Source organism: Juglans regia, chromosome 7, assembly GCF_001411555.2.
Source record: "Juglans regia cultivar Chandler chromosome 7, Walnut 2.0, whole genome shotgun sequence".
Taxonomy (NCBI): domain Eukaryota; kingdom Viridiplantae; phylum Streptophyta; class Magnoliopsida; order Fagales; family Juglandaceae; genus Juglans; species Juglans regia.
The window spans coordinates 48,108,426-48,127,980 of record NC_049907.1 but is presented as its reverse complement, the minus strand read 5'-3'; the positions used below and the strand labels follow the sequence as shown (position 1 = coordinate 48,127,980).

General features: G+C 32.6%; 1 protein-coding gene across 2 annotated transcripts; it reads left to right on the top strand.

The window, feature by feature from the left end:
- Positions 1-699: 699 nt before the first annotated feature.
- LOC109006147 (protein transport Sec1a-like) lies at positions 700-14,377 on the top strand. Of its 2 annotated transcripts, none has more exons than XM_035692393.1 (22): positions 700-882; positions 2,582-2,640; positions 2,769-2,850; positions 4,775-4,853; positions 5,589-5,639; positions 5,760-5,856; positions 5,965-5,997; positions 6,734-6,859; positions 8,018-8,209; positions 8,292-8,375; positions 8,488-8,586; positions 8,687-8,763; positions 9,589-9,685; positions 10,156-10,281; positions 10,376-10,471; positions 11,293-11,409; positions 11,544-11,621; positions 12,340-12,542; positions 12,821-12,911; positions 13,025-13,114; positions 13,737-13,822; positions 13,945-14,377. In XM_035692393.1, exons 1-21 carry the CDS (start codon positions 804-806, stop codon positions 13,788-13,790), a joined length of 2,010 nt encoding a protein of 669 aa, XP_035548286.1. In that variant the 5' UTR covers positions 700-803; the 3' UTR covers positions 13,791-13,822; positions 13,945-14,377. The 2 variants fall into 2 exon arrangements, with proteins under 2 accessions (XP_035548286.1, XP_035548287.1); XM_035692394.1 differs by having other exon boundaries at positions 709-882; positions 13,984-14,377.
- Positions 14,378-19,555: the final 5,178 nt, after the last annotated feature.

Here is a 19,555-nt window from a genome sequence, read left to right as displayed (position 1 = left end):
GTAACATAATTTACATAATAAATAGTCAAAGTCAATTATCATGTTTTTTTTTTTTTTTTATTGATTAACATGTCAAATACATCAATATCTATCACATCAATAATGTTACATTTAAAATGTTATGAGAAACATAACTCAAAACTAACATTACACTTCAAATTATTGAAGAAAACCATACCGGCATTAAGGCCTAGTTTGCGTACTAAAGTATCTAAAAATACATCACTTTTATTTAATATTCTATTATTACTTTTTATTACTATTAAATATTATTTAATATTTTATCATTATTTTTTTACTACTATTTACATAATACCTCACTATTTAAACACAATCCAAGGCATACACGTAAAGGTTAAAAAATAAAAATACAGCAGTTATGTCTCCTATATTCAAAAAATATTTTTGATTTACTCGTTTCTTTATATTCTCATACTCAATTGTATTCAACAATAAACTTATACCATGTTGTATGAGATAATTTTCTTCCATAACTTATTCGAGGCCGTTGCAAAAATAAAAGGGGCATATTTGTCACAACATGCGTTTAAAGATAAAAACGACGCCGTAGTAACATTGTATGATGCCATGATTGATGATCGCCTCCTCCGTGAAACGTTAACGAAATTATCGTTTCAAATTACACGTCCCCCCAGCATTACAACGACCTTCACAGTCTCCTCCTCCTTTATCGTCTCACATACACATGCACATCCTTCCCCACCCCCCATCTCTCTTCTCTCTCTGGATTCCATTGTCAGAATTTGTTTTTTGCGTTTGATACCAAATCTGTTGAGGCCAAAATGTCATTCTCGGATTCCGATTCGTCCTCTTATGGCGGAGCCACAGAGTACAAAATTTTCCGGCAGATCAGCCGTGACCGTAAGCTCTCTCTCTCTCATTACTTTTAGATCTCTGGTTCCTGTTCGGCGAAAATGTATGATGAGCAGCTGTGGATAGAGAAACGAATCAAAATTTAAATGTACTGAGCAGAGGTTCTGCCAAGTACGAGTTTTTCTTTCTTTCTTATTTTCCTGCAAGCGAAAGGAGGGCTAGGACATATTAAAACTGCCCATAATTATGTATCCATTTTGGATTCTATTTGATTGTATGGAAAATCTCGAAAAAAAGAAATCAAATTTCGAACATACGAGACGATTGCGTTATTTAGCTCAACGTCGCTCTCTGTTTTTGGAATGCATTAAAAGCCTAAGTATTTAGGTTACGTTTTGGGTGTTGAAGTGCTGTCAGCTGATTTGATACATGAATAGTAATATTTTACAAATATAAATATGTGTTTGAATGTATTAAATATTTTAAAATATATTTAAATTTATAAAATATATTTAATTTTTTACGAAAAAATTTAAAAAATAATAAATTTGATTATTTTAAAATAAATTTAGATTTATTTGACAAGGAAAATGCTACATGCCCCGCTGGGGGCTCCCGCTGGGGCCTGTAGTATTTTTTTATATATTTTTTTTAAATTTATTTTTATATAGATATTTTTAATAATTTTAAATATTTTAAAAAATAAAATAAAAATTATAATATTATTTAAAAATATTTCCTTAATTACAAAGTAGAATAAAAATTAATATTTAATGATTTGTATTTTACTTTCTGATTAATGAAGTGTTTTTTTTTTTACTTTATGATTAAAGAAGTGTTTTTTAATGATTTGTTTTTTACTTTCTGATTAAGGAAGTATTTTTTAAAGATTTTTTTTTACTTTCTGATTAAGGAAGTGTTTTTTAATGATTTTTTTTTTACTTTCTGATTAAGGAAGTGTTTTTTAATGATTTTTTTTTTTTTTACTTTTTGAGTAAGTAAGTGTTTTTTAATGATATTTTAAATTTATTTTATTTTTTAAAAATATTTATAAGTGTAAAAAAAAATATATATAAAAAATAAATTAAAAAATTACACATAAAAAAGTACATGTTAAACTCAACGGGAGCTCCCAACGGGGGCTGTAATATGACTATTTTAAATATTTTTAAAAAAAAATCATAATATTATTAAAAAATATTTTTTTAATCATGAAGTAAAATAAAAAATTATAAAAAAATATTTTTTTATAATTTTTTATTTTACTTCGTGATTAAGAAAGTATTTTTTAATATATATTTTTTACTTTTAGATTAAAAAAATATTTTCTTAATAATATTTTTATTTTATTTTATTTTTTAAAATATTAAAAAATTTATATAAAAATTATTTAAATAAAATATATATTAAATAATACTACAACCCCAGCGGGAGATCCCAGCGGGAGCCCCCAGCGGGGGCTGTAGCACTACCCATTTGACAACCATATACTGACCCAATTGAAGTCCACTATCTTTTGGAGGCTTCTCACATATATCCATATGATAATAATATCATAATATATTTTGGGTTTGATATTATGCTCGTAAATTTTTCCAAAATATTTTACTCAAGCCTGTTGATTTTTCCAAACTAATTCCCGTGAAAATAAGAAAGCTTTTAATTATCATTTGATGTGAAATAATAAATAAGATCGTACGTTTTGGAGTTTAATTCAGTGTTGACAAAATAACTTTTCTTTTTATAGGATTGTTGTATGAAATGCTTGGCTCAACGAAAACAGGGGATTCAAAGTCAACTTGGAAGGTGGTTCATTCTTTTCTTTCTTTTGTTCTTTTTATTTTTTATTTATTTATATTTTTTTCTGAAATACATATTTCTTAAAAGACTTGAAGCACTTTCCGGAGTCAATAAAACATTTTTTTTCCCTGCAGGTACTCATCATGGATAAGGTTACTGTCAAAGTCATGTCTCACTCGTGTAATATGGCAGACATTACAGACCAAGGAGTTTCACGTAAGCATCAAAGATTCAAAATACATTTTCCTTGCACAGGCATTTCTAGGGCTGCAAACGGGCCGGTTCGGTCCGGTCCGGTGATGGATCGAAAATTTTTGGTCCATCACCGGACCGGACCGGATCGAATACCCAAAGGGACCGGATCGGGCCGAACACCTAAAGGGACCAGTATCGGTCCGGTCCGGTCCGGTCCAGTCGGTCCGCCCTCTTTTTTTTTTTAATAATTAATAAAAAAATTTATTTAAAATACTAAATTAAACTAAGTGACTTATTAATGTGGATTATATAACAAACTCAATAAAAAAATATTTTATATGGTCAATAATAATAAATTAGATGAAAATTATATTATTAATTTATATAATTATTATATAATTAACTAATTGATATTATATATTTATTAATTCATAGAATATTAACAAGTGTTAATAGTATATTTAAAATTTTATATTGTTAATAGTGATAGGTTAAATGAAGATATATATAAAATATTGTTAATTTATAGAATATTAACAAGTATTAATAATATATTTAAAAATTTATATTGTTAATTGTATAATTATTATATATAAAAAATATATAAAAAATATATATATATTTTTTTAATTTTTCATTCGGTCCGGTCCGGTCCGAAAAAACTGTGGACCGTGGACCGGACCGAATGATTTCGGTCCTCTAAAATATAGACCGGACCGGACCGGTCTAAGTCTCGGTCTGGTCCGGTCTGGACCGAAACGGTCGGTCCGACCGGACCGTTAATCACCCCTGGGCATTTCTACCTTACACTTGCTCAACATGATTTCTTCTTGTGCTACACTCCATAATGATTGAATGCAAACTCCCATACAGTTTTCGTGGTTATAGAGTTCCATTATAAATTTATACTGCTTAAATTGTCTGTCATGCATCAACTTTGAATAGAGGTTTGGATTCAAAAATCATCTCAACTCTTATCAATTTATCTCATCTCATTATTACAACATTTTTAAATTTTTACACAAAATATAATAAACAATTCAACTTTTTCAAATTTCAAAATAACTTTTCCAAATTCCCACACCAATACAATAAATAATTTAATTTTTATTCTACTATTCACAAACCATCTCAATCCATCTCTGAATCCAAAATTCTTCTGAATGTATTGTCTGGATCATTAGGTTGCGTTTAGAAGTTGAATTGAGTTGAGTTGAGTTAAGTTGAGATGATAAATATTGTTAGAATATTATTTTTTAATATTATTATTATTTTGATATTTGAAAAAGTTGAATTGTTTATTATATTTTATGTTAGAATTTAAAAAAATTGTAAAGATGAGTTGAAATGAGTTGAAGAACCAAACGTACCTGAGTTGTACTCAAGCGATTACCAGCCCCTTTTTTTCTTTGTTGCACTTTGCATTTTCTGTGGTTTGGATAGTGAATTGAGATGAGATGAATTAAGATAAAAGTTAAAAGTTGAATAAAATATTATTTTTAATATTATTATTATTTTAAAATTTAGAAAAATTGAATTATTTATTATATTTTATGTGAGAATTTGAAAAAATTATAATGATGAGATGAGATGAGATTTGATGAATTAAGATTGCTTCTTAGTCCAAATGGGGCCTATGTCGTCGCTTTGAAGTCCTTTTAAGATTCATTTGAATAGTGAGATGAGATGATTTTAGATGAGTTGAATAAAATATTATTTTTTAATATTATTATTATTTTGAGATTTAAAAAAATTGAGTTATTTATTATATTTTATGTAAAAATTTAAAAAAATTATAATAATAAGATTAGATGAAAATATAGGAGTTGAGTTGAGTTTGTTTATCCAAACAAGCTTAGACAAGAATACAGAAACAGCTCCGTACCGTGGTTTTTGAATGATGGTTACACTACTATAATTTACATAATATCTTCTTTCATTGCAGTGGTCGAAGACCTCTTCAGGAGAAGGCAGCCCTTGCCATCCATGGATGTTATTTATTTCATCCAGCCCTCAAAAGAAAAGTACACTATTCTCTCTCTCTCTCTCTCTAATTGTATTTGTTTCCATGGTTCCCTTAAAAGGAAAATGAAATGTTATTTTAAATCTTTGACGTCTATTGTCCTCGTATTTTGTTGAGTAAACGTTACGAGATGAAAGTGTCCCTGTTTGAAAAGTAATCTCAGATATTACACCTTTTAGCATGATGAGACACAGAGATAGCCGGCAACCATTAGTTGGATATCAGCATAAAGTTTCTACATTTTGGAGCTACATATTGCTGGGCAGTAAAAAGCTCTGTAAGATTCGAATGAGAACTAGACAGGGACCCAATGTCTAATGTTGTTAACGGGATCTTTGGAATTACCAACCAGATTTCATTGGAAGAGACAAGTCACTTTATGTATGAAACTTGGTTTAATAATATCTCATATGCCTCCTTGTCAGCTCTATATTTCTACTAACCAATAATATGCAATGGTTTTCGAGTTATGTCCACACAGCAAATAGAAATGGTTTGGTGTTAATAGTTAACAATGATTTTTAAATTTGACATGTGCCTCCTAATTGTTATAGATTTAACTTCTATATTCATTTTTTTGGCATCTGCATTTCCTGCATGCTCTGCTTTCTTCTTCCCTTTAGTTTTGTTTATATGAATGCATCAACCAATTTATGCTTGTCTTACTTTACTTTCAAATATTTTCCCACTATCATCAATGAATCTGTTCTAACCCAGTCTTTTTGCTAGCATGCAGTGTTGTCATGTTTTTGTCTGACATGTCTGGAAGGGAGCCTTTATACAAAAAGTATGCCAAGGATTTTTTTTCTTTCCGCAAAATCTAGTTTTTTTCCCTATAATTTAAGCCAGCATTATTCTGATTTTACCATTTTGTTTTTCCTTTATTGTATTTCTCTTTGGTTTCCAGGGCGTTTGTATTTTTCAGTTCACCAATCCCAAAGGAACTTGTAAATCACATCAAGAGTGATACAAGTGTTGTACCCCGCATAGGTGCATTGAGAGAGGTCTGATCTTCAATTTGTTTTTTGATTGATTCTCGGTAAATGTAAGTTTGTTAATTTTCTCTTTGGATTGTATTATGTGATCTTTTTCTTTTGTGTGGTACTCTGCAGATGAATTTGGAGTATTTTCCTATAGATAACCAGGTATTTTTCGATAATATCTATTCTTTCGTTTCTCCTGATGGTATGTTGATCGACGAGTCTTAAATTAATTTGCAGGGTAACCATTTTAGTTTTAGGTCTCCATTATTGTTAACAAATATTATCCATGTGACGAGTTCCTACTTCCTAGCTATCCATATTTTGTAGCATGTTGTCCATAGTGAATTGTTTTCTTTCTTTTGGACTAGCAGAGAAGAGAAACACGTTCATAATATTTACTTCGACCACTAAGTAGCTCACCCCTTCCCCACAGTGAATTCTTGCTTGTGACTGCGTATTAACATTTTACCTGTATTCATTTCACTGTGATGTTTTTTTACCAATGTGATTTTAAATGACATTGGGTGTGAAGAGAACACACTTTCAAAGTCTCAGTCCATGTGGACCATATGCTTCTGTTTTTCTTTCACTCTTGCTTCCTTTTCTAAATCTACAGTCTATGGATTTGCTTTTAGTTAGACTTTTACAGTGAACGGTGTCTTTGTACATATTGAACATATTATGGCCAAGGTTCAACCAAGTTGGGACATAAATTTCCATAGATAAGGGAGTCTTTATGTCCTGCGGACAATCCTGCATCTAGCTACTCTGAGTACTCTGTTGACAGAGACATTTAGGATTATACTTTTGTCTAGCATCCCTTCATATTGATTGTCTTTTGTTATAGCAATTGAGAAGGAATTGAAAATACTTGTCTACTGATGTTCCATTGACGCAGGCTTTTATCACTGATCATGATAGAGCATTGGAAGAACTTTTTGGTGATGTTGAAAACCCTCGCAAGTTTGAGGCTTGCTTGAACGTGATGGCAACTCGACTTGCTACAGTGTTTGCTTCATTGAAAGTTTGAATCTTATTCCTTAAAACATTCTTTCTTGTTTTGTGGCCTTCTTTGGTCATATAATCAATATTAGTCAATTAAAAATATGCTTATTTTTTCACTTATAAAAAAATGCTTATTTTTTGTGAAATCCAATTGTTAATGATCTACTCTTATGATTTTTTTATTGTGTATAAACTTTAGTGGTGGCAACAACCTTGACTCTTGAGTACCACCTTGGAGCTGTTAAGATAAATATAAATGATTAAATCTACATCTTCCTATTAGTTTAAATTTATGGGACAAGTAGTGATTTTACATGGTATTAAAGCAGAGGTCCTTAGTTTGAACCTTGACTCTACACTTCACTCATTTAATTAAGTATTCCACGTGTTGGGCCCACTTATTGAGGGGGAGTCTGGCCCACGCGTGAATGAGAGTGTTAAGATAAATATAAATGATTAAATCTACCTCTTCCTATCAATTTAAGCTTTTAGAACAAGTGATGATTTTACAGTAGCACATGCTTAGATATCCCTTATATAGTTTTGCTCAAAGCCATTTGTTCTTGCTTCATTTCTTTTAATCATAGGGGTGTGCTTAAGAAATCTGCATTTTATTTTATCATAAATTCTGCTCCATCCTTCCTCTTAAATCAAACTGTATCTTCTAAATCACTCATGTTCAATGCGGAATTTGTCACGGTCACTTGTATATATATATATATATCCCATAATAAAGAAGCCCTTAATAAATAATGATTATGTGGAGACCAGGCTTTTGGTTAAATTTTCAGGATCCGTATGACTGGAATGACCATATTATTTGTCTCATCCATGGTTAGTATGCAATTCATTTTGGCTTACCTATGATCAATGTGACAAAGCCTGGCAAAATTATTTGTGGTCGGTTGGAGTCAATCTTAGCAGGGAATGGAGTTAGAGGTTTACGCAGGTTGGCAACCTGGGACTACTCTTTATTTGGGCTTGGGTCTGACTGCATGAGACCTTAAAGTTATAAATATACTGATTTTATACATAGCTTTAGCATAATATTATGTACCGGAGGTTGATATTTGAATTCATCGCCAGTTTTATGTAGAAACCTTGAGTTCCTGATAATCTAAGCTTTGCTCTTTGTTATTTTCTATGATTTTTTCTTCATATCATTGCATGTTTTCAGGAGCTTCCATTTGTGCGGTTTCGTACTGCCAAGGCACTTGATGACTCTCCAACATCAACATTTCGTGATTTAGTTCCTACAAAGCTTGCTGCAGCAGTTTGGAACTGTATTTCAATGTATAAATCTACCATTCCCAACTTTCCACAGACTGAAACGTGCGAGCTTCTCATCTTGGGTAGATCTGTTGATCAGGTTATATTAATATTCCTGTCACAACTTTCTTCTTGCATTCTTTCAGTTTGAATTTATTGAAAGTGTGAAATTGCATATATAGATTGCTCCTGTCATACATGAATGGACTTATGATGCAATGTGCCATGATCTGTTGGATATGGATGGAAATAAATATACATACGAGGTATTTCTTAGTATTGTGTCTTTCTTTGTTTTTTTTTTTTCCAGGTTTCTTTGCATTTTTTTGTTTCTGTGTAGTAATTTAATATGAATGGATATCATATATTTCATATTAGGTTCCTAGCAAAACAGGTGGTCAAACTGAAAGAAAGGAGGTTCTTATGGAAGACCATGATCCAATCTGGCTCGAGCTTCGCCATGCACATATAGCAGATGTATGTGTAATGCATATATATATATATAAATATACGCACATATATAGTTTCACTTGGATATATCAGAAGTTTGAATGCTCTTTTCTACCAACTATATCAGGCTAGTGAACGTTTGCATGAGAAGATGACCAATTTCGTATCAAAGAACAAAGCTGCACAAATCCAACAAAGTGGAAGGTACGGTACCAGCATCCATTTGTCACTCTTTGGAATTTGGCCATCTGATCTTGAGCTTGCATGTTACAAGGTTTTATCAAATTAATTCTGTTTTAATATTATATTTCACTATGTTATCATCATTAGTCTTTATATCAGGTTTCAGTAGGCTATCATCATTTGTTTCTGTAATTTGATTTTTCTAGGCAATACCATGGTATATTTTCAATACAATGCGGATTATCTACTATTTACAAAGATGAATTCTCTTTATTTCTGATTGATTGTTATCTGAGTCACCGTTGACTTCTTGGAATTTTTTATTTCAATCATGCATACATATAGTTTTTCATTTATATAGGCATATAATGAGATATATTTATATATTATAATGTAAATAGCTTAGAAAAATATTAATATCTAACGGGCTTCTGTCATGTATTGATTGGAGAAGTTGTTCCTATACAAGAGGTAGTTAATTTTTGAAATATAATAAACCCTGAGGATTGATACTTTATATAAGAGTGAAAAAAATTCTAGGGGTGAGTATTACTTTCTAAGGCTCTATAAAGCATGAATTGAAATAGTGTTTACTTTCTAATCATTATGATTTATGATATTTGAAGTGTGATTTGTGCAGATTGTACATTTCTATTTATCCATATACTTCACATAACAATGTACTTGGGATTTAAGTTGCTGAGGCCATTAAAAATTGAGGAGGTTTAGGCCAAAAAGGAGACGAAAATATATAGCGTCGGAAGTTTTTTAAATTAATTTATCATGCTTCTTTGCACATAGCTTTGTTATAATTCAATTGTGATGTTGAAATTTGACTTTATCTAGGGATGGAAGTGAATTATCTACACGAGACTTGCAGAAAATGGTTCAAGCTTTACCACAATACACTGAGCAAGTTGAAAAGATTTCTCTCCATGTGGAGGTTTGTTTTCTTCTGTCATCAAGAGTCAATACTTCTTATTGAACGAAACATATGGTATTTACTTCAAAGAGAAATATAAAGTACTTCAACCATTCACATGCAAGTCGAGAAAATTTTTCTTTTATTTCTTTCCCCGTTCTTTCAGGTGTTTGAGAAAGTTCAAGTTACTGTAAAATATTACTACATTCCCGGTCGTCTTGCAACTCCCAACAACCCCAAAAAAAAAAAGAGGCTCTTATTAACAATCTGCATAAGTAAGAGCAGACATGAAACTTTTTAAAAAATTGCATGTAGCTTTATCTGCAAAACTGGAATAGAATCATCAGTCAGAAGTGACCATATGATAATTCTCTCTGAAACTGCAGTCAGAAGTGACCATTCTTTTAGTAGTTGGTGAGGGTTATAAGAACTAGAGTGTAGTGGTATAGTTTTTGCATTCTGATTTTTTTTTTGTGATTATATCATTACAGATTGCAGGAAAAATTAACAGAATCATCAGAGAAACGGGACTTCGAGAGCTTGGGCAACTAGAGCAGGATCTAGTTTTTGGAAATGCGGGAGCCAAGGATGTGATCAATTTTCTGAGGACAAAGCAGGTGAAGTATTAAGGACATGTGGCCGGATAATGGTGATGTTCCTTACTCCTAAATCCTTGCTAAAGTCTACCCTTCTTGCAAATTCTTTTTGCAGACTGAAACTCCTGAAAATAAGTTGCGTTTATTAATGATTTATGCATCTGTCTATCCTGAGAAGTTCGTTGGTGACAGAGGTTTAAAGCTAATGCAGGTAGCCACAGGGTTCCTACTATTGGTTTTTTCAGATGTGTTTGTTTTTAATTTCATACTAAGTCCGTCCAATGCTTAATTTCCATGACTGCAAGTGCAACCTGAAATGACCATTTTGTGAGTTGATCAAGTTTGTAACTAAACTCTATATATCAGTGAAAAATGAAGCTAGTGTTTGGGATCTTAAAATTGACTCCAAACTTCCCATTAAGGTTAACTAAAATGTAATACACTGACTTGACCTCAAGGTCAAACAGTTAGCATCTGTCACGGGGCAGAGTCTTTACTACTCATGAAAATCCCAAGCCACGCCTAGACTTATACTTTAAAGACTTAAGTTTTGGTCTATTGTAAGCAAGGATAACATAGAGACAATCTATGTGGGGGCCAAATAGCATTCTTATTGAAGATAAACTTGTTGTTCCGATATAAATAAGATGTATGCTCATAGTTTGTGCATGTAAGTTTCAATCCCTAAAGCTTCTATTTCGTGAGGGGATACTTTAACATCTATATTAAAAGATATTTCTAAAATAAAATTAAGTTCTAGACCCAACCCTTTTGACTCAAGCAAGTATATTAACGCAGTTGAGTTTCGGAAACAATGGTGGCTTTTGATTGTATTATTTTTGTTACTGGTTTTCTGGGCCTTCAATTATCGTTTTTCTCCACTTCATTGTATCCTGATATATCTCTGTTCTACAAATTTTGTAACCCTCTTTAACTTGTATTAATTGTTTCCAAGTGTATATAAAACCTTTGCAACTGAGGGAATATTGCTTTTAGGAATTACTTATGTTAATTTCACTTATATCCATTTAGCTGGCAAGATTATCACGCGAGGACATGAAGGTGGTAAATAATATGCAATTGATTGGGGGATCATCAGATGATAAAAAGACAACTGGTAGCTTCTCACTCAAGTTCAATACCCAGAAGGTAAAACATGTGTTTTTGAAACTTGAATAGCTTGTTGAAGTTCCTGCCTGGCCTGATTACCAAACGGAAGGAAAAAAGAGGGTTGAAAAATCTAAGAGCTGATTTGTGGATGACTGTTTTTTCTTGATTATCAGACAAAGCAAGCAACAAGAAAAGATCGCTCTAATGAGGAAGAAACATGGCAGCTATCCCGATTTTATCCCATGGTAGAGGTACGTATCATATTATGACATAGAGGTTAATCTTGCTGATTTATTCTGTAAATTTCATCAGATGCCAGTTTTAACTTTGCTCTCTATGAATCCTTACTGTCCTAGTGAAATGTGTTTCTGTATTGCAACTTTCCTTCACAGAAATAGTTTCCCATAGAGTTTGACAGATGACGATGCAGTGTCTTAGTCCATGGTAATCAAAATACGTGGAACTAGAAGCTTTGGTTAACATCTTGTGGTGTTGTTAATTAGTTCAGTGGGAGGCCAGAAAGTCATATTGCTGGGTCATTTTGTTTATTTCTTTTTTGCCATAATAATTGGGTATGTAGCATCATTTTTAAGACTTTGGAAACGCACCTCCTTATTGGCCAACAAGTACTCTTTTTTTGCTAGCCCATCAAGTCTAGTCAGTGAAAGTTAGGCATTGATCATTTTTATAAAACTAGCTGTAATAATAATAACAGCGCCCATGCTATGAAACTTGGGATGTTTGCTTTCACTGGAATGCAATTATTCTCACGTGCCAATGCTGGATTTTTGTCTTAAGTAGTAAACTTTAGTTATCATATGCAATGACTTTGTGGTGTCAGCCAGTAGTAGCAACAAAGGATACAATGCAAACATGGATTCATTTTTAAGGATTTCCCTGCTATGTGTTAGTATGGTCTGCTTTGTTTATATTTAATTGAGAGTATCACCTAAGTTGTTTTTCTCTCAGGAGCTTATTGAAAATCTAAGTAAAGGTGAGTTACCAAAAAATGAATTCTCATGTATCAACGAGGCAAGTCCAACTGTTCAAGGAGACTCGCAGAGAGCTACCCAGAGAGCACCGGTAGGTCAAGCTTCTGCTCCTCATTCAATTAGATCGAAACGGACTGCAAATTGGGCACAAAGTCGTCATTCTGACGATGGATACTCTAGGTAATCTCCCAACTCTATTTTCCCAGTTAATGCATATGCAGGAGTGACCATCTCTTAGATCTGATATTTCTGCATGACCTTTCACTTAGTATTATTTATCTCACCGGCTCTAGACTCTTTTCTCCTGTACATTTGATATGTCACATGCTATCTGGCTATAAATTTGGTCAATGATGGCAGTTCAGAAGTTTCTTGAATCAGCAGATTTGAATTTCAACTTTCAGCTCTAATAACATCAGGATCTGAGGTTCTTTTGACTTTTCTGCTGCCTTTTGTAGTGACTCAACTTTAAGAATTGCATCCACTGATTTCAAGAAAATGGGGCGACGTATTTTTGTATTTATTATTGGGGGGGCAACTCGATCCGAGGTAAACTTTTGAGAGAACTCTTCATTTCTAGATCTCCAGCTAAAGTATTAATGGGGCTGTTCAGTTTTAAATATATCTCACCTGCTGTTTGTTCCCCCTTACGCTACTGCCAGCTACGAGTTTGTCACAAGCTCACAACAAAACTCAGAAGGGAAGTAGTCCTTGGTTCTTCTAGTATCGATGACCCTCCTCAATATATTACGGTAATAAATATCTATTCGTCACTATTTTTCATGTTAGCTCATACATCAGTCTATACACCACACTCGAAAACTTGCATGTGGGGATGATGAGTAGCAAAACTTCCGTCTAACTCGAAAACTTCCTCAATTAAAAAGAATTAAAATTCTAACTGACATTAATGTAAGATCATTTGATTTTGGGTGTACATGCGCTTGGACATCTTTTCTTAGTAACAATAGCTTGATGCTCCTAGAGGTTGGATTGAATCAAAAGTACCAGATCTACCATATCCAAGCTGGTTTTTTAGTTTCCTTTGTTTTTTGCTCAGAAAGAACAAGTTTCCAACATTGGTGCCTTTTTGGTAATTTCTTGTTCACGTTTCACAAAAAAACTCCAAGTCTTGTTGCCTTTTGAACATTCACGATAAGCCATATGGAGCATTCACAAAGTGGATCACACACTGAACACGTCTGCACTGAATATAAGTATTGTGGCTTTTTTCTTTGCTTGCCATGATGACTCCCGGAGCATTTGGTAGTTTGCAAGATATGAACTGGATGGTTGCATGGAAATAAATATTTAGCCACAAAAAGTTTGAATGGTCAATTTAGCCACTCATGATTCTTTGTATACATTTTGCAGAAACTGAAGCTGCTCTCGGAAAGAGATCTCTCTATGGATAATCTCAAAATCTAACCAAAAAATAGGCTCGTGCTTAAAACCAGCAGGTTAGTTGTTGGCTCTCTCTCTCTCTCCTTGCAATTTTTATTCAATGTTAGAAATGCAGTGCTTGTTGATACATGGGAGAGCTGCACAATGCTTCTTGTTTTGGTTTTTTTACCCCCCACAGAATCATATGGCCTGACACGCGAAGGAAAATGTTAACCAGTTCAGTAATGCTTTGTGCTTTTTCCTCAAAAACTGTGGCCTTCTCGTGGTGGCAAAGAGACATCATGGTGAGAAGGGTGGCTTGTTCCAACCTTTCTAACCGAGTGCGTTCTACTGCAGAGCATTCAAGAATATCGAGTCAATTGTGTTGCAGGAGCATTTGAATCTGCGTTTCTTACACCTGTATATGAAACTTTCCTTTTAGCTTCACGTTTTACATGGTGGCAAGTTGTCCATTTGCCATGCGTTTTGAGATATTCTTCGATTGTAGTTGGCATTGAAGGATTGTCTCGCATGGTATCCCTGGAAGAATGATTGACATTCTTTCACAAATCCTAAACTTTATCGTTATTGCTCCTATCAGGAGAGAACGCCACTTCATCACGCGCGATCCAACTGTGTGTGTTGGTGCAAAGGGGTTTTAAACCAAAAAAAAGCGCGAGAAAAAAAGTTTGTTTCAAGTTACGTTATAACGTCATTTTTTTAAAAATAATATTCACTCTTACTAATAATTATATGTATACAAGTAATAAGCGAATTTACTTTTAAGATATAATAAAATTTAAAATAAACATATTTGTCTAATTACATTATATACAAACGAAATTAAGTCATAAATATCTTTTAATTTTACTAAAATTTATTTTTTATAAAATAAACAGATCTTAATAATAAGTTTTAAAGAAATTAAAAGAGAGAATTTCGAAATTGACACTATTTATAGGACATGTTGAACAAGTCAAAACTCAAAAGAGGACATGTTGAGAAAAAAGATGTCGCGCCGCTGAAATTGTAAGAAATGTTTAAAAACATGAATTTTGTAAACTTTTTTCATCCCGATTTCTCAGTACCGTAGAAGTACGTCAGAAACAGTCCGATCAACCATCTTTACGATGTCAGAAAAAAGTGTCACAGTTCAAGAAAGTGAAACCAATAACATAATTAAAAAATCTACTCAACCTCTTACTATTCATATAATCTCTACACTCTATATTATTTTTAATTTTTATTATTTTTTTCTTTTATTAAATATTTATTATATAAATAATGAATAAAAAATTTAAAATAATTTAAAAAAAATAAACTCAAAAATAAATTTAAAAAAAATATTAAAAATTTAAAAAAGTGTGGAGTGTAGAGTATGATGGAAGTTGTGTAACAAAGCTCTAACATAATTAGAGCCGATATGCTTGTTGGCCATGGGTAATCTTATGCTTAGAGTGTTATTTTTATTACTGATTGGGCTCTCATTGTTTTAAGCAGATTTTAGTGGTAGCCGGTTAATGGGCTTGGACCTTTTAAAGTAGATCTCATATCAATGGTTATTTTAGTATGTTTTTAGTCTAACTCATATGTGGGTCAACCTTGTTGAAGTCTCATACTATATGTAAGGAGCTAAGGAGTCTATGACAATTATGCTGGAATGATGTAAAAACTTCTTATTTTTCTTCTATTTTCTTTCATTTTCTTGAAGGAGCTATTCTCGAAGAGAGCAAATCAGTATTATCTTATTTTAATCCTTGAGATGTGTTACAAGTTGGTATTAAAGACACCGATCTTTATATTATCAAGCCATGGAAATAGAATAAATTATTTGATCATTACTCAAAAGCAAAGAGCTGGTCGAGCAATCACAGCAGCACTATAAAGTTATTGTGCAGACATTGAAAAATGTCAAGAATAACTTTGAAGGCTTTAGGAAGAACTTCAATGAAGAGTTAACTTATCTAGAATATCAACTCTACATTATGCAGAAAGATGAAAAATGTGCAGCAACTGTAGAAAAAAAAGAGGTAGTCAACCCGGATCAGGTTCCTCTTTCTCTTTCTCTTGTTCCCATAAATTCCATTAAAAATCGGAGATCATTTTCTCCATTCTTAGATCTTCATTGCCGACTCTCGGGTCATTCCTTTACTCTTAAGAATTATTTCATTTATCTTTCATTTTCGTCAGTCAAGCCTAGTAATAACTTAACCATCGGGATGAATTTAGATACTATATGGAAATTTGATCCTAATGGTCTCCAATTACTACCCTCACATTTCTTCTTCTCTAACCTCTGTCTCTGTCGATGTCGATTTAAATCTGAAAACCCAACAATTTTTCTTACACTCCTTGCTCTCTTTCCCTCATTTTTTTCTCTCTCTACCACTGTGTTTTCAATAAACCCCCCCCCCCTAAGCATTGCCTATTCTTTACAAGCAGTGGTCCTCGTCGGCTCACCCACAACAACTTTACCTCCTTGTCCTCTATGACTGGCTCACTCAGCACGACCTCATATTGCCCCCTCTCTCCGCCATCCTCTCTTGTTATTTATTATTCGACGGTTTGGCAAATACTGCATAACGTTCTCATTTTCCACCTCTCAAGGGCCACAACTCAATGGGAGATATTTTGTGCTTATCTTGGAATAGTAAGGTTCAAAAGATATTGGCATCCACTTCATATAATGGGACAACTGTGGTTTGGGACCTAAAGAAGCAAAATCCAGTAATAAGCTTTTCAGACTCTGTTAAAAGGAGGTGCTTTGTTTTGCAGCGGAATCCTGGTTTTGTGAGGTTGTTCTCTTGGCTTCGAAGGGTTGGGCTTCAACTTGAAAATTCACTTACTTTTTTGTTATAAAAGCTTGTGATCAGTGCTTGAGTGTTGAAGAAGGTGGGACGATGCAGTCAGTTGATATAGGGAATACTTTTGTGAGAATTTATGCAGCTTTCACCATAATCGAGCTTGTAAGTCGCGTGTTTGATAAAATGACTATGAGAGATAATGGTTCTTGGAGCTCTATGATTACATGTTATGTTGCTTACAACTTTCTGTCAGAGGCTTTGAAGGTGTTCCTACACACGAAGCAAGCAAATGAAAAGCTAAACTTAGTTACCTTGATAAGCTTTGAGGGAGATTTAATAGAAACGATGAAAAGGCACAACGAAGTGGTGTTGAATGCTTATGAGCAACAATGTGATGAAGCAGCAAAAATATTTGCAGAGTATCACAAACGTCTTCATTACTATGTTAATCTAGCAAGGGAGGTTCAAAGGTTAAATGTTGGCTCTTCAGATGAAGTATTTAACAACTTAAGTGCAAACAATGATAAAGACATTAGTGTGATCGTTGCTTGTAATGTCTTTGATGAAATTTTTTAGAGTGCTTTGGTCTCTTGGAATGTTAGGAGAATGGAATATGTGAAGTAAGAGGAGATGGAGGGCATTAGAAAATTCTTTAACAAGATTCCAAAGAAAGCTGTGGTGACTTGGAATGCGATGGAAAGTACAGTGAATACTGGTTATGGGGTAATTTTGCAAAATATTTTGTTGTTGAGGAATGAGTAGGCAAAGACTTTACATGGTCTCATCGAGGCCTATTGTCTTAACCCGATTAATTCTCATCTACCTTGCTCCTTTGACTGCGTTTTAAAATTTTACTCCACTTTATGTCACCGAGGTGTACAATTCTTTTTTATGTCTTTTGGTTCTACCCAACGTATGTGTTCATCGAGATTTTAAGCAATATATGGTACAATGACATTGCAAAGTTTAGTTTTGTTGCAATGGGGAGATATGGACCTTCAAGAAAGGAACTTACAAGCCCAAGTGACACGTCAAGCGCACAAAATACAGTTCGTACAGAAAGACTAGCAAGCTTGGGAGGGGTTATGCTTGGAATAGGACAAGAAGTTATTGAAATTGTGAGTTGCATTATCATGCCTCACAATATTTTCTTGCACTTGACTCTAGTGCAATCGGGGGATATTGAACATAGCAAGAGACGAATTCAAAAAGCTTTTGAAGAACCTATTGCAAGGAATTTCAAAAGCAATAACCCGATCTACTCCAAAGACTATCAATTCAACTCAAGGATGAGTGTTTCTACTAAAGTGTATGAGAAGTTCATGCAAAATGAGCCTACATTTCAGACCCTACCTATTGTTGCAGTAGCGTTCAACAACCTTCTTTCTGGGGAGGCTGTCGTACCAAATTACATATTCTATAGTGACCATTACCCATCAGAGTTCCACGGGTCAACAAGAACAAGGGGTGAAGTGCAAGACTTGTGTCTACTTTTCCAGTTGAATGTGTAACACACGCTAAACTTTCATGGGATTCCCCCAGTGTTACTTGCTGAAAAGGCAACAATAGCTGTATCAATTCCTTTCGTATTCCAATTTATCCACATTTTCTGGACAATGTGCTTTGAAAAGGGAACATTTGTCACTGTCCAAGAAAGTGTACAATGACCCAATAACATAGTTAGAGCTTATATGTTTGTTGGGCTATGGACAATTTTATGTTTCGTTAGTTATTTTCATTACTCATTGGGCTCTCGTTGTTTTAAGTGAATTTTTGTGGTAGTGGGTTAATGGGCTTGGGCTTTTAAATTTGATCTCATTTCAATGATTATTTTAGTATGTTTTTAGTCTAGACTTATATGCGGGTCAATCTTGTTAAAGTCTGCATATTATATATAAGGAGTTAGGGGTTCTACAAAGATTATATTCTAAAATGAAATAAAAATTTCTTATTTTTCTTCTATATTTTTGGAGGAGCTCCTCTTAAAGAAAACAAATCAATATTATCTTATTTTAATCCAGAAAGTGTGTTACACCTCTATCCAACAGCTCTTGGGAGGAGATAACTTTATAGATTGCACAAGATTTTGTAGGATATTTTCGCAATAGATATTTTCTAAGCAATCCGATCAATAGAGCTTCAACAACAATCATCATCGTGAGATTGGACCAATTAATTTTTGTCATTTGTCATAAGTTTGGAAGTTCAAAGTTGAGATGAGTGGACACGTGTGTTTTGTCATTGAATTAATAATTGAGATGAATTGAAATTAAAATTAAAAATTAAATAAAATTTTATTAGAATATATTTTTTAAATATTATTTTTATTTTAAGATTTGAAAAAAATTAAATTATTTATTTTATTTTATATAAAAATTTTAAAAAATTATAATAAATAAATAAAATGAGATGAGATTAAATGAATTGTGAAAATAAATGAGATCTTAATTTATACATTGTAACTAACGTATTAAGGTGTTTGTTTGGATCCATATCCCCTCTTTAATTATTATTATTTTTATTTAGTAATGAAATTATCAATTTGCAAATATAACTTTTCTAAAATACGTGAATTGATGAAAAATGACAGTTATCTCACTTAAACTATTATTTTCTAATGTGGTCTTTAAATTATGAAAATTGTCATCTGACCTCTTAATTCCAGGTGTAAATTATAATTCACAATCTTGCAAAGATCAATGTTAAGACGAAGATAAATATGTTATATCTCATTTTAGAAAACTCTTTTTAGATTTTGTTTGGATAGTGATATAAAATGAGATAATTTTAGATGAAAGTTAAAAGTTAAATAAAATATTATTTTTTAATATTATTATTATTTTAAAATTTGAAAATAATTAAATTATTTATTATATTTTATGTAAAAATTTAAAAATATTGTAATGATAAAATAAAATAAGATAAAATCGTTTCTATATCTAAATGAAGCTAGAAGTGTAATTGTGAAGGATTAAAATTTGATTTTTTTTTAAATAAATAAAACAA

Bases quoted from the DNA above. Each gene is read 5' to 3' on its own strand.
- LOC109006147 (XM_035692393.1), top strand. From the start codon at position 804: ATGTCATTCTCGGATTCCGATTCGTCCTCTTATGGCGGAGCCACAGAG. The intron at 2,851-4,774 runs GTAAGCATCAAA...CTTTCATTGCAG, and splicing joins TACAGACCAAGGAGTTTCAC to TGGTCGAAGACCTCTTCAGG. The intron at 8,210-8,291 runs GTTATATTAATA...TTGCATATATAG, and splicing joins TGGGTAGATCTGTTGATCAG to ATTGCTCCTGTCATACATGA.